Here is a 15975-nt window from a genome sequence, read left to right on the forward strand (position 1 = left end):
AATACATACACATAATCAACATCTCAAAATTTGGGATTTTTGACAAAATCTGTAAACCAATTCAATTCTACTTAAAATGAAGATAATTTCAAATGGGTTCACAAATATGAATACATTATCACAATAGTAATCAATCCACCAATTGAACCCGTGATCATCATCATATATCCAAACAACTCAACACAGAAACAGAAAACCATCATCACAATTTGTCTCAGCACACTTCATAAACCCCTCAAAGAGGAGGTACTCTAACGCTAACCATCCTCTGCTATCAAAGATTTGTGTGAGCCAGACCTCAATAAACATCTGAACCGCAATATTCGGAACACCCCAATTCTTACCCAATTATATTGGCTCCAAAATCATCCATAGAGCTAGTGGTTAGAGACTACATTCTTCAATTTCAGCAGAGAAAACAGAAAAAAATGTGAAAACACTAAATACTGAGTCTAGATCTAAAATAATGCGAAAACACATTTATTATAGAAAATGTAGCGCATCTGAGACTGAGAAAAATGCATGAAAATGCAATAAAGGCTCAATTATAGAAATACAGAGTCATAAAACGTAGCTCTAATTAGTCAATTCTAGGCAAACCCCAATATTCAGACTCATAAAGACTAGTGACAGCATCCCCATAACAAAAATCTAAGACAAATGGACAAAGTTTCATGAGAAAAATGAAAAATCACCCAGCAGCAGCAAAATGCACAATAGAAACTCACCCATGTAAAATAAAAATTAATAATTCCCTCAATACTAAGGCCCAACAGCTTTTACATAAAAATGACATTTTCTATTAATAGACTGTGCAAATTCAGCATGGTATGATCATGGTTAGGGTTGCATTGGCAAATCAGAAACAGCAACATAATATTTTAAACCTACGTAATTGTTTAACAGTAACCCATCTCTTAAGGTAAGAGAAATCTTCCACCTACTCTCTCAGCAACTGCACTCTGGAGATGATCAGCACAAAATGAAACATTTCTCAAACAATGGCTCATAGAAATAACACCAAAGATCTTCAGCCAGAACATCCAGTGAAAGTCCTTGAATATGGTAATTTGGATACACAATGAAAGCTTAATTCACAATACACAATTCCTAACACAATAGTTCAATTTTCTAATCATTGATGTCATTCACTTAGTGTTCTGTGGAATGAAGCAGAGAGATGGTTTGCAGAATGACACTGACTGGGAAGGAGTAATGAGCATGAGCGAGATGAGAACAACACCCAAAGTTGGATCCATATTAAAATAAATGGCATTTCATTTAAAAATGTCCCATAATTATTTCACAGTATTTTGTTTCTATTTGACTCAGTAAACTTGTTTCAAGTGCAACATTATTAATTCATCCATTACGACTCTATACATTGTTAAACCCTTCCTATGTAAAAAAAAAATGATTCTACAGGGCAGCAGGATTGAGCTGTACATAGAATGCTATCTTCAGTGATAAAAAAGTCTGGGGAAAGAGTTCAGATACAAGTGCTTAACTGGTAGTAATGCCATGTTAGGAATGGACCAATATTTCTGTTGAGTTACTGTAGTCTTTTCGCACAGTGACTTATGTCAGGAATCAGAAGAATCAAGGCAGTCTTTCTCAACTGCAGCATTTCAGAGACGTGTTCAGAGTTGAAGAACATTGCAGTCTCCTATTTATTTGTATTTATAAAAGGAACTGCATTCTGAGAGAGACAGAAAAGACTATTTTGTGTGAAGTTGAGTCCAATTTTCAGAGGTTTTCACCGTAGCTTTACGGCCAAAGCTGCCAACTTTGGAACTGTAAAACAAAGGGCCAGATGTATGAAAACTGGAGCTTGCGACTCGCAAATTGCGATTTTTAAGAAATCGCCATTTCCGAGTCGCAATTGGCCATGTAACAAAATAGCGAATCGAAAATAGTGATTTCTTAAAAATCTCTATTTGTGGTTTGCGAGGCCCATTTACCAAATCGCAAATTGCATTATCACAAATTGCGATTTTTTTGCGATTCGGTAAAAAATCGCAAAATGCGAGAAAGTTCGAGAATGCACACCTGGAGGAGCCTGATGACATCACCAGGAGGAAATGAGTCATCCCAGGCAGTTTCAGGTGCCACACCCAAACCAGCATCCTGAGAGAGAGCAGCCCAGCCACACAGAGCAGCACTCAGAAGGAGCAAGAACACCTGAGCCCGGATGGACAACCCAAGCCAAGCACATGAGAAGGCTCAAAGGAAGCGCAAGCTGAAATTCAGTGAACAGGAGCTTGAGGTTCTAACTGAGGAGGTGGTGAGGAGCCATCACCGCCTGTTTGGAAAAAGCTCACTCCAGGTGCCTGAGAGTGAAAAGAGGCGATTATGGCTGGACATACAGTCCAAAATCTGTGCCATTGGAGTGGCACAGTGCTCCATCGAAGAAATCAAAAAAAGGTGGTACGACCTGCGCTCCCGTGCAAAGGAGAGGGTGGCAAGGAGACTTGCGGAGGCCAGGGGTACAGGTGGCGGACCACCAACAGAAGCACCATCAACACCATTGGAGGACCTGGTGGAGTCCACACTCCTCCCTGAAGCTGTGACTGGGGTCACAGACATCGACACCTCCGGCACACCGAGTACCAGCCAAGGTAAGTGCAATATTGTTTTGTAACCCTATATGTGTATGCACAAAAGCCCCTTAGGAATTAGCATGTAATGTGAAGCAGTGTGTGAAGTAGTCCAGTCCACATCTTAGAAGCAGCACAACAATGCATTATGGGAGTGGCAGTCCACAAACTAGTACTGAATGTAGCACAACAATGTAATTAAGTATAGTGACACCCAAGGTAACACAACACACACAACACTGTGTAGAGCAGTACCTGTACCTTTTTTGCCATTGTTTGACAGATAATGTAACATACAGAACTGACATGCTGCATATTGTTGCTGCAGGTGGGCCAGGCCCAGCAGCCATACCATCTACATGTGTAGGAGAGACGGACACCCATCCGCCCTCAGATACCAGTGGGTCCCTTCACAAGTCCACTGTCCGACGCAGGCCCAGGGCACTGCCACTGCCAGAGCTCAGCGACGACTCTGATGAGCAGCAGGAAGGGCCAAGCACACCGTCAGCACCAGACAGGCGCAGACAGATTCTGGAGGGCAGGGGTCAGCCAACCACAGCACCATGCAGGATTGCAACGGAGTCCCGGGCACAACATCATGAGGTAGGTGAGGGTCCCTCCTTATTCGGGGGCCTTGAAGCTGCTATGTTGCAGCAGCAGGGTCTGCAAAATAAGCGGATCCTTAGTTTAGACCGAAACCTGCGCAAACACAACCGCAACATGATGGGCCTGCATCGCCAACCGGACGCACTCAATGGCAATATTGTACAGCTGCGTGAGGGACAGGTGCAGGCTTCAGAGGACACCAGGGACCTTACAAGTGCTGTCCGTGACCTCTGCCAGGAGCTGCTCCATGAGAGGGTTAGCCGGCGCAGACAGGAGCACAGATTCCGGACAATGTTTGGCAACTACTGCAGGTCCTCTAACAGGATGGCAAATTCCACTGCATTGATAGCCCGTCGCGCAGTGGCGGCGCAAGTGGAGGCTGCACATAGCAGCAGGGACGTTGTCCAGGGACTTGTTCAGATGACGAATGTGATAGAAGACATAATGGGACAAAGATCAGCCACTCCAAGTGAGGTAGCACTGGGTGACACTAAGGACAGTTCCAGCCTCAGCAGTGTTGCCGTACCAGCAGCAGACACCAGACGGCTCATTGCCAGGCACAGCACTGCCACTGAAGGTGACAATAGAGGTGCCAGTGACGTAAATGGGCACCCGAGTGGTGTGCGTGGGAGAAAAAAGTGACGACTCTTGCCACCATTAGACTGCTGTTGCCACTATGAGGAAATAGTGCATGACTCTGGTCATTAGTTTTTTTGCGTTTGTCACATCACCTGTTTCATTTATTTCTCACTCATACATTACCTGACGTAAGGTAATAAATTTATATCACTACAGGTACAGTTGTCAGTGGATCTGTGTCATTCTTACTCACGTCTGAAATGGTTGTGTGTGATGTCAGCATGCCTCTGCCTTCCCTCTGCTGCACTGGTCCTGTCTGCTGGCTGTAGAGGTGGTATGGGATCGTCATCCTCATCTGATTCAGTGTCACTGATTTCTACAGGTATGCCCCTGGTTGTAGCTATATTGTGCAAGATTGCACAAGTTGCCACTATTCTACATGTAGTCTCTGGACTGGACTGTAGTGCCCCTCCACTTTTGTGGAGGCACCGGAAGCGACTCTTCAGCAGTCCAAATGTGCGCTCCACCACATTGCGGGTTGCCCTGTGTGCTGCATTGTATCTCTGTTCTGCTGGTGCTGTAGGATTGAGGTAGGGCGTCATCATGTAGGTGCCCCCTGCGTAGGCACTGTCTCCTGGAAGGAACAGAGGGTATAATGAGTAAGTGAGCCATCTGACATCGCAACTGCATAAATGAGCCAGTGTACAGAGGGAAAATACCTAGTGGATATCCTTCACAAAACTCCCCAGCTAGCAGTCTTGTGTGAATTCCGCTGTGGCGAAAGATGTATGAATCATATGTGCTCCCTGGGTACCTGGCCACGAGATCTGTTATGATATAGGAGGCATTGCATATCACCTGAATATTCATGGAATGTTGGTATTTACGGTTTCGGTACACATACTCTGTGGCTGATGGTGGACATATTGCCACATGTGTGCCATCTATGGCACCTAGGAAGTGGGGGAACTGTGCTATTTGGTAGAACTCTATTTTTGTCTGCTGTATTTCCTGTGGGGGGTGGGGGAATCTGATGTACTGTTGTAGTTTGCTCAGCATGGCGTTGATGAAAGAATTAAAAAATCTGGAGAGGGTACTCTGTGAGACCCCTCCAGCTGCTGCTATGACCCCTTGATAGCTCCCTGAGGCATGTAGGTGGAAGGAGCATAATACCTGGACATGGGTGGGTATGCTATGAGTCCTTAGTGTTCTGCGCTGCAGTATGGGTTGTAGCTCAGCTATCAGGTCAAGTATCATGGCTGAGTTCAGCCTATACCTCTCATATATTTCCTCCTCTGTCAGGTCAAAAAGTGTAATGCGCACTCTGAAAATGAGCTCCTCCTCCCTCTCCTCAAACCTGCCTAGATCCTCATCCTCCTCGCCATGATGTAGAGTGCAGCCATTGTGGAAAAGTGTCTGAGGCATTCTGGGCCTCTTTATATAGGTTGCACCTGGTTACCACATGGTTTCAGTTCATGGTATTTTGCATGTGCAAAATGCCATTCTGTGAAAAATCGCAATTTGCGATTTTTTGATGCATCTATTTGCGACTTGGATTTTGCGAATCGCATTTTGTGCCTCGCAATTTCCTACTGGAAATACTGAATCGCAAAATGCGACTCGCAAAACCAGCTCGCAATGCAAAAAATCGCAAAAATTGTGATTTCTTATTTTTGGTCTGCGAATGCCTTTCGTGTATCGCAGACCACGTTTTTCCACTCACAAAAGGACGATTTTTGCGATTCGCACCGTTTGCGAGTGCAAAAACTTTTCATACATCTGGCCCTAAGTTCCCAGTGTCTGCTTAACATCCAGTCATTCTGGGCAAATCACGTAATCTCCACGTGCCTAAAAAAATAATCTGGCCTTGAGTATTGTAATTTGGTGCTCATGTAGCACGTTCCAGTGCCCCTAAGAGACATGTGTGCACTATAAAAAAACTGCAAGAAATAAAATAAATAAAAATGATGCCTTCCTTTATATGGTTTTGGTTCATTTGGGGTTAGATAGCTATTGGTTCCAAGGTGTGTGTGAATGATGTATGGCTTAAACCCATGTGGTTTCAGAGAAAAGGGGCATATTTATCAAGTGGTTGTGTCACCCTTGTGCCATGGAAAGGAGTGCAAGGGAGATGCAATTAATATGTTAGATTTATCAAGCCACGCCAGGCCACCTTGCTTAGCCCTGCGTGGCTTGATAAATCCAGAGTAACACAATGCAGTGCAAATCACTGCTTTGCACTACTCTGCCCTGCTAAGGCATTCCATGGGTGAAGTGCAGGTGTTCCCAGCATCCACACATGGGTTTTGCTGCATTCCCAGATTTACCATTATTGGTAGGCCAGGGAATGTATCAAAATGGTAGCCTCCCCAGGTGAGGTGTGACGAGGAGAAATATCTTTCTTTCTCCTAGTTTTTTACTCTTTCGGTGTGTGCTACATTTTTCTGTGTGTGAAAATGCCTCAGAGGATTATTTTTGTGCATGAAGGTGCCCCTTCCTGCTCAACAACAATCCTGTTTGCAACATGGGCACCCTTGCACCATGGTGCAAGTGTGCCTGCATTGGAGCTAGGCAGCCAAAAGGGCGCAATCTCAAGGAAAGGACAGGAATGTGCTGTAGTATGTTAAATACAGTGCATTCCTGCCCTTTCCCTTTCACACAGTGCAGCGCAGCAAGATGTCTTGCTGCGCTGCGTGAAATATTGATTAATGTACCCCTCTGCAATTTCTTACATTTGCTTACCAATTGTAAATGGACAGCTGCAGAAACATTCAGTGAATGTAATTGTTCAGAATATTCAATTGAAAACACTATTTAACTCGGGGTAATGTACACACCCCGAGTATTCTAAGCTCAGAACAGGAATATAAAAAAACACTGTAAATTGAATGCATCTGTCCTTTGTTTATTTTTTAGTCCAGCACATTTAAGTTACAGAGAAAAGAGACATTCCAGAATTCTCAAGTCACATATGAGGTATGCAAAGAACAAATTACGTATATCAAATTGCCATAAATAACAATTAGCATTAAATCCCACATGCTTTGTCAGGTACAGATTATGTCCTTTACCTGAAGGGTCCACCTCTTCTGAGAAGCAGCTGTTATTGTTTTTCTATCCCTTGTCCCATTCCCCACGGAGTATGGTCCTTGAGCTTTCTTTAGTAAGTTGAGGTCCTGATTCAGGGTGGCCGAGGTCAAAATGTTATCTCAGCGCATTACATCTCTGCAGATCTGGATTCATTACAATTAGATGACAATGTTCAAGATGCATTTGACTGGGATGTTTCTAAGACGTAGCCCCAGGTAAGGGCATTTCTAGGAATCACGGATTATTACCACAATTTTGTAATGTGATATGGGACTACTGTTGCTCTGTTAACTACCTTTGCTTCCAAAATACAGCCTAAGCAGGTCAAATGTGAAATGTCAAGTGGCCTTTGAGAGCTCGAAGAAGGTGCTGATTGAAGGACCTGTGCTTCATCCCCCTAACTACAATAGGCTTTTCAAAATAAAGATTCATGCCTCTGACAAATGTTGGGACTGCAAGAGGGCAGGGGGCAGTTTGTAGCTTTCATCAGTCATCAAATCCTCTCCAGAGAGCAATGCTGGTCAAGAACTGAGAAAGAAATACAAACCATAATATGGATGTTGAAGAATTATATCCCTACCTGTTTACGACTACCATGACTGTCCAGATGAACCATGAGCCTTTGACTATTTCTCATGAAGGCAGATACGCTGAAATTGCTAAGATATTTCAACTCTGTACAAGGGCTGTATAATGTGGAAAACAAGGTATGGCTACCCCCATACGAATGCTGAAGAACGTTCTAGAAGGTTTACTCCATCAGACAACAGCAATTTCTTTGGCTCTCAGAGTCCGATATGGAGAGGACACCTTTAGGGTTAAATGGCCCCTGTACATTCACCACTGACACCCCATTCCTCATTTAAACCTTTAGCAGACCGGTCTTCCTGGTGCCAGGGACCTTCGTCATGAGTCTCCTGAGCAGTGCTGCATGTGATTATTGCAGGTTCCCCACAAACAGACTGCTAGACTATTTTCAGGATTTGGGGTCCACCAATTCCCCTGTGTATATGTTCATTTCAGTTTTGCATACATGTGATGTGGAATATTCAGGCAATAGATGCAAAGCACCTAATCCGGAGCGGTTCTCCGAAAAGGTAAGCAGTAAGGCAGAAGTTATTGGCCCCCTTTTACAGCATGTTCCTCCATGCTCCTCCCCTAGCCTCTCCAATTCCTCTGAAATAAACTCTAAAGCAATATGCCCTGCCTAGCTGTCCAGGAAGGACCTTTTATGCTTCAGCTGAACCGTCAAACCAGTTCCAGTACATCAACATCTGATCTGAACAGAGCAACCCTAATATAAAGACTGGCCATTTGGCCTGTCCAAATGGCACATACTTCAAATAAATGACTGGCCTGGGGTCCCATGCCTGCATCCTGTGCTTTGAACAGAGATGACATAAAATACTGGTGTGGTAAAGTGGGAGATGCCTCCCCAAAAGATTGCCATAGAGATGTGGCTACCAGAAAATGCAATGCACCTTGCAAGAACAGGTTCTCCTAAAGGTTTTGAGTGAGCTGTGAATCTCATTGGACCCTTTATAAGGTTATGGACAAATCTCTAAGACTGAAAGTAAAGGTCTATGCTGCACAGCTTTAATGTTGCAGAGATAGACTGCCTTGTTGCTTAGAAACGACCTTGCACCACTACAGCTTGTGATACTATGGTTCCATAAGGTACTTTACATTGCTTAGTAGGACTGAGACAAGAGAGGATATTCTGTGGTCCTGCCAGACTCAAATTGAACACCGAGCAGCCCATTCATTGAAATAATGAAGGCAGAAGACCAGAAAACAGTGCTTAATTTGAGCCGGTGGTTGCTGGTGGGGAGCACCTGAACTTATTTTGAAGGGGTGACACTTAGGGCCAGATCTACAAGAAAGTGGAGCATCAGCCCCGATGCACCACTTTTCTTGTGGTGCCCCTGTTGCACGTGCCCCATCTAACGACACCCTCGTTGCACCGTATTTACAATGGCCTTGTGGCGCTGGAGAACTAGAAAATACAGCAAGATCATACAAATGGCAATAGCGCTATGCAAATATCATCACTCCACTGCATGCAAAAAAAAGAAAAGTAAAAAAAATACAATTTTCAATGGCAAGAGCTCTAACTTTCATAAATGCGAGACCGATTGCATTGCAAATGCTTGTTTAATTTGAAATGCAGAGTACCTGCACTTTTCATCACTGCTGCAATATTTAATTGGAGAGTACTGATATTCTTCAGGAGAGAACAGAGTCAGTGTGCGAAAGGCGGCACTGCGGATTGATGGCTGCGGCGCAAGGCCCCCACCTTGGTGGTCGAATGCCACGGCAGTCCCCCCGTAGCATAGACCGCTCAAACTTCTCAAACACCTCCTGAATCTGCATGTCCCGGACCGGGCCATGTCTGCGACTCAGACCTGATTCACCACGCCAATAAAAACTACCACAAACTACAACCAGTCCAGCACATTCCTGACTTCACTATCATCCATTATCAGTCACTGCTGCAGCCTTTGAGTTATCAAGCTGGCCCCCGCCGTTGCTTCCACCACAGAGGACTGCACACAGGAACACTTGGTAAAGACAATCCAAGCCAAGGAAGGGCAGGAGCCAGGCAGCTGAGAGACAGCAGCGAGAGAGGGCTCATGGAACCGACAAAGAGAAACAAAACAAGATTAAGTAAAGCATGTGAAATGCAAGCAGGAACAACATGGTTACGTTAACTCTTTTACACTTATAATATGCTGGCTGAAAAAAACCTGCAACATTTACCCTTGTAATGTGCACGAAGCAGGGAAAGGATGCATTACTAAAGGCTATCAGCAAATGTGACCAAGATAACAGCCTGATTTAAAGCCCTGTTTACAGAAAGAGCGTGGCAGCGAAGCTAAGCTGACAGGAAGAATACTCTGCAAATGAAAAGGCACGGTTTGCCGAAGAACAGATAAAGATGACAAAGTGTAATTATACAGTAGTTAGTCCCTGCTTCCAAAGAGAACAAGCATTTGCAAAGCAATAGGTCTCACATTTGCTTGAGTTAGAGCTATTGGCATTGTAAATTCATAAATGGACTTTTTTGCCACAAAAATTAGTCAACCCAGCCTCCTAATTTTGTCCTTTCTTGTAAGTGGCTGTGCATATAACTTAAGCACTTCCATTTACCTTCTTCCTGTATCTGCAGCAATTAAAATGTTGCCATTTTGGCATTCTAATTTAAATCTGCCATGCTAATTCCAATATAATACCACTTTTACTACCCCACCATCAGATTTGCTGGTTAACTAACACAATTCCCCCAAAAAAGACACAAGACAACCCCAGAGGAAAAATAAACTAAAAGGGTCGCCCAAACATATCAAAGGTGTTAAAATAGTCACAGTGTAATCAGGATGTTAAGTTGGCCTGAATCATGGCCATAATTGTAATAAGGAGAGATTATTTAAAACATATACAATTATCATATAAGCCTTTATCAGAAATAAAACTTTTGGCATTACACTGTAATGCTCAAAAACAGCCCCTAGAGGGTACCATAACAAAAATATCATTTGTAAGAAACATGGTCATGTAACCATATTGTTAGCCCATAAAGAGCATAACCCCATGAAAAAAAACTGAAGAAAGTAATGCAGTGTAACCATATACCTATCCCATAGAAGGTGTTTTAAGACTAGCAGGCCTACTGCAAACACCCCTACAGACAAGGCCCAGAAAACAAAACTTCTCTCAGCCGTAACACAAAACTTCTAGCCATGAGAAAGCTTAAAAGACACTGAATGCTGGGAGGGGTTATTATTTTGGGGTCCCCACTAACCCAGAGATGTAGACAGAAAGAGCGTTTTGAAGGTGGTCCCATTGTCCTAGGACCATCACAGGCTAAGGTATGAGCAAAAATGTTTTGTAAAAGTAATGACTTTCAAAGCATTATGGCGCGAGTTTTTGTGCCGCAAATATTATAGTATGTTGATTGCAATGCTCAGAACTACCCCTAGAGAACACCACAATAAAAGAAGCATTTGGAAGAAACATGGTAACCATACAGTCAGCCCTTAAAGAGCATAACCACATAAAAAAAAGAATGGAAATAATTCATGAAGTGTAACCATATATGTAGCCTCTAGATGACATTGCGTGTTACACATTTTCAAGACTAGCAGACCTATTTCAATAATACTACAAACAATGAAACATAACTTCTCCCAGCTATAAAACAAAAGTTCCAGCCGTGAGAAAATTAAAAAAGATAATGAATGGTGGTAGGGGTTATTATTTTAGAGCCCCACTAACATAGTGTGGGGACCCAGAGATGATGTAGACAGAAAGAGCACATTGTTGTCAATGTTTTGAAGGTGGTCCCATCGTTCTAGGACCACCACAAGCTGTTATGAGCAAAAATGTTTTGTAAAGGTAATGCCCTATAAAGCATTATGGGGCAAGTTTCTGTGTCATAAGTATTTTAGTATGTTGTTATGACTGTAATGCTTAGAACAGCCCCTAGAAAATACCATAATGAAAATAGCATCTGTAAGAAATATGGTCATGTACATATATAGTTAGCCCCTAGAGAACATAATCACACAAAAAGAAAATGGTAATAACTAATGCAGTGTAACCATATATTTAGTCCCTAAAAAGCATACTGCATTACACATTTTCAGAAGTAGCAGGCCTATCGCAATGTTATTACAAACAAGGCCCTTAAAACATAAACTATTCCCAGCTGTAAAACAAAAGTTCACTGAATGATGGGAGGGGTTATTATTGTGGGGTCCCCTCTATCCTATTGTGGGGACCCACAGATGACCTAGAAAGAAAGAGTGTGTCGTATTGAACGTCTTGTTGGTGGTTCCATTGTCCTAGGACCACCGTAGGCTGAGTTATGAGCAAAAATGTTTTGTGAAATGAATGCCATGCAAAGCATTATGGGGTGAATTTCCTGAGTGCAGTGAATATTGTACCAGTGTGCCGGGAGAGCCGCTTTTGTGTTGAGGATTTCATTTTCACGTAAAGCATTTACCAATTTCAAGTGTTTTAAGGGGAGAGCCACAAGAAATTACTGATTAGGTAGCTATGAACAATGTGAGCAGTGCTCCAATACTGCCGATCAAATTCACGCTGCTGTGCCTGTTCGTGCTGTGAGTGCCATGGCCGCCATGCAGCAGGAAGGGGAGAGACAAAAGAAAAAATAGTTTGGCACTCTGAAGTATATCGGTGAATCGAGCAATAATCCATGTAACAGGGGCAGTCTGCAAGATGTGACAAAAACGTTATCAAGGCAGGACAAATGTAAAGCATTTACCAATGACATCAAGTGATTTTTGAAAGGCAAGCCCAGTAATGAATAAAAGTGATGGATGTGAGATGGGCGTGGTTAAAAGCCCAGAATACTTACAGCAGGTCAAAGTGCTTGTGCACTTGACCTAAAAAGGAGGGACAAAGAGGCATGACTGACTACTAGCAAGCAAAGCTTTTTAAATGACACTGAAACTAACAAATAAAATGGCTTTAAGCCCACAGAAGTATACTAAAAGTATACAAGAGGTCATATGCTTATGCGTGACCTAAAAAGGATTGCACCCCTGGCCTCAAGTCGTACAGGCCCTGGAGAGCTGACCTGGTGAAAGTTCTGATGTGTTTCTCTGCAGAAATATATTTATGCTGACACAATATTTTGTTACAAGTGATAGCAATTGTTCTTATATTACCTTTTCCCTAGGATGATGTTTTACTTGCTGGCACATTTTTAATGCAGAATGTTTTGTTGCAAGGTATAAACCGTTGCCTGTACTTGTAGGGTGCATATGTCCTATGCAGCCCTACATGCTTGCGGGATGAATTAATTTACTGCAATGTATCATTTCTTGCACTTTCCTTTTGTAGCCATTCACATGGAGTATGCAATATTAACGTCTTAGGGCTCTATTTATGGTCTGGCTGATGCAGGACATCTGCCAAACAGAGGAGAATGTTCTTTCTGCCATATTAATATTGCGGTGATGTCAGTGCCTCCCTAAATATGGCAGATGGGACATCTTCCACTTTTTGGTGGATAGGACATCTGTCACTTTTTGGCGGATGTCCCACTACACCAAACTCTAAATAAGACCTTAGTCTTTAGCAAGACTTTATCCCTCTCTAGCGGTGCTGTGATCACAGATCGCTTTCTGCCCAGGTAATGCTTCCCTACTGTGTGTCTCTTTATGTGATTTTGATAAGAAGCATTCTTTCTCATACAGAGGAAGATATTTCTGGAAAAAACTATGCTGCTGGTTCTGCAAACACATTTTTTTCAACCGACATAATTTCCAGAAAACTCAACATTATTACACTGCATGTTGCACTATACTATTTCCTGCATGTTATTGCAGTGCACTACCATGTTCTCGGTGTTTATATGCAAAAGGGTGCTTGGGCAGAGTGGGTAGAGTGGGCAGAAGAGCAGTGACCTTTGAGAGAGGAAAAAGAGTTGGAAGAGCAACATCACAATTTACAGACTTTACAGCAACTAAGAATGAAGAATGACAAACCAACAAGATGAAAAAGCATGCAGGGATGAGGCTTTTAGCAATTCCGAGGAACTTAGAATGTGGGCCTAGATGAACAGCATCCCTGCTCGGATATACCATTACCGGCGAGTAACTAATAACAACAACATGCATAGATGTAAAGCACAAGTTCCCCCAGATGTGGATCTTGGCACTGAATATCAGATATTTATTGTTACCCAACTCATTTTATTGACCTCAGAAGCATGAAAGACTGAGTGAACTCATCAGGATTCAAACCAGTGATCATGAGGTCAAACACAGGCTCCTGCTTTGGATGCATTTGTTCACAGACATGCATCAGTATGGTAGTTCTTGCATAGCAGAAAAAACAAGGTTAGAAAACCACAGTACTTTTCCTAGGCTCTGCGATATGTAAGGCAGGGCTAAAATTACCAATGAATATTCTTTATTTAAAATGTGTGAATCTATACAATGTATTAGGGTCTGTTAAAAATAATAAGTGATAAAAGGAGTTCCGAGGATCAAATGGAGATGTATGATTTAATGAGATTTCGATTTTGATAGACAATGCTGCATCTAGAAGAAAGCTGCCTATGTCCTCATGCTAGATCAAATAAAGGGCAACCCAGTAATCCTGGGAATCTGGCCTTCAAACTAATCAGAATAAAACAATGATTCCCTCGAAGAGATGTATGTCCTAGGCTCTCCTGGCAAGTCCAATTACAAAAAAACATACATTTTTCTGTTACAATTGCATGCATATGTTTTACTCACTGCAAAAAAAAATAATGATAAGTTGGGGATTCACAGGTACTGCGCAGTACCAAGTGAATTGTGACAAGGGTGATCTTTAGCAGGCAGGTGACATAAAAAAAATATATAGAAAATACTGCTGACTAATATGCAAAGCACTTTGAATGATCAAGCGCTCCCTTACTGAGTATTCTGCTCTCTTTCCCACACCAAATGATTGTCAACAATGTAATATGTCAACATTTCGACCACCTTTGTCACTTCACTGGTATCTTCTTCAGGACATCACCAATGATAGTAGCCCCGAATCCTTGGGTTTGCTGAATTATTACTGACAAAATATCTCACGTTTGTGACGGAGTAGCTGCCCACCAGACTCTAAATCAGGCTGTAAATCAGTCATCATTAATACATTTTTGGAGTTATACTGTAAGTTCACAAGAAAATCAATATTAACTGGACTACATGTATCAGAATAAATTGGTTTCAGAAAGAAAGCCACAGGATTGGAACAATGTCCCGTGACATTAAGCCACATGGTCACACAATCATTGTGGCAGTAAGACCCATATTAAACAAAAAGGTTTTATTATTCATTTCAGACTGCTTTGATTTTTGTTTTCTGAACTCTCCATCATATGCCCTCCAGGTGGTGTCCGAAGGAGCGATCGTCACACTTGAATTCACAATAAAGCCGACCTCCTGCAAGAAGGAAGGATTCCGGCCAGAGAAGTGTTCATATCGGAGATTTGGGGTAGGTGTCGATCTATTTGGTGCAAATACAATTTTTATCAGAGCAGCATCACTAGCCATGGGAAAGGTTACGAACAAGTGATAAATTATATTGGACATGTTGTAAGTCGAGTGCTATAGGGTATGGGGCTGACATTTTTTTGCAGCAGATAAAGGCAGAAGATATTTTAGAAATCGTGTGTAACACTCACATCACTGTGGATTCTTTGGCAGCCTATTGGTTACGTTGAAAGGGCGTATCCTCACTATTTTTTTTTTTAACATTGAACAGATGGGTCTTCAATGTTTTCCTGATTTTTAGATAGTGGAGATACAGGAGCAGAGGGTTCTGGGTGAAAAAGTATTGTACAAGCCATTGAGGTCAGTCCAGGCTGTGTTGACTCAGAAACCTGAAGAGAGCTTTTCCATCGCTTGAGTGATGTGGTAAGGACTTAGGCTGCAGATTAAGTATCCATCCTAAAATCCCTCCAGTCTTAAAGACTCTAAATAAGTATCTATCGCTGGTGGTGACCTGGGTGGAAAGAATAACTAGTTAAAAATTAATTTAATGCCATGCCTATTCTGTGTAGCTCTCACGCTACTAATGAGATTCTCCAATGTTGTACTACGACACACAGAACCTCTGGAGTCGTCCCGAAACACAGCATACCAAGCAACTAGGGAGGGGGACTTGGCCTACCCCACATCCCAACCTACGTTGAAATGGCCGAGATCAGACTGGCTCTAGACTGGAACCACAATCCTGAAGGGACCCCATGGATACAGCCATTGCTTCCCATTGGAGCAGGATTAGTGCCCACTTGGTATTACAAATCAGAGCTATTTTACTGGAACACTGACAATCTTTAATGAGAAAGAAAGACATTACATCATGCCCCTCTCCAAAGATACCAGTAACACACAACGCAAACTGTATGCGTGAATACTAGGTGGGACTAACATAGCCCACCAACATTAGGTGATGGGTGGGGGGAGAACTTGCTACAAGAAACGAAATTAGAGACAACCCTAGCTTCGGTCAAGAAATGGATCATAGATTCACACATCACTATCGTGGGAAAACAGAAAAGCAACAAAGGCCTTTGCAAACAGAGAGAAGA

The 15975-nt window shown here is 42.6% G+C and overlaps 1 protein-coding gene across 2 annotated transcripts in view; it reads left to right on the forward strand.

The window, feature by feature from the left end:
* LOC138260781 (retinoic acid receptor responder protein 2-like) overlaps window positions 1–15975 on the forward strand; it is a 334350-nt gene that overhangs the window by 61175 nt on the left and 257200 nt on the right. The window contains exons 2-3 of one of the 2 annotated variants that reach the window (XM_069209235.1): window positions 6699–6758; window positions 14772–14876. In XM_069209235.1, the coding sequence (XP_069065336.1) occupies window positions 6699–6758; window positions 14772–14876 (165 nt within the window). The remainder of the gene's footprint in view (window positions 1–6698; window positions 6759–14771; window positions 14877–15975) is intronic. The other variant, XM_069209237.1, reaches the window with a different exon arrangement.

This window comes from Pleurodeles waltl, chromosome 10 (genome assembly GCF_031143425.1).
Source record: "Pleurodeles waltl isolate 20211129_DDA chromosome 10, aPleWal1.hap1.20221129, whole genome shotgun sequence".
In the NCBI taxonomy this organism is placed as follows: Eukaryota; Metazoa; Chordata; class Amphibia; order Caudata; family Salamandridae; genus Pleurodeles; species Pleurodeles waltl.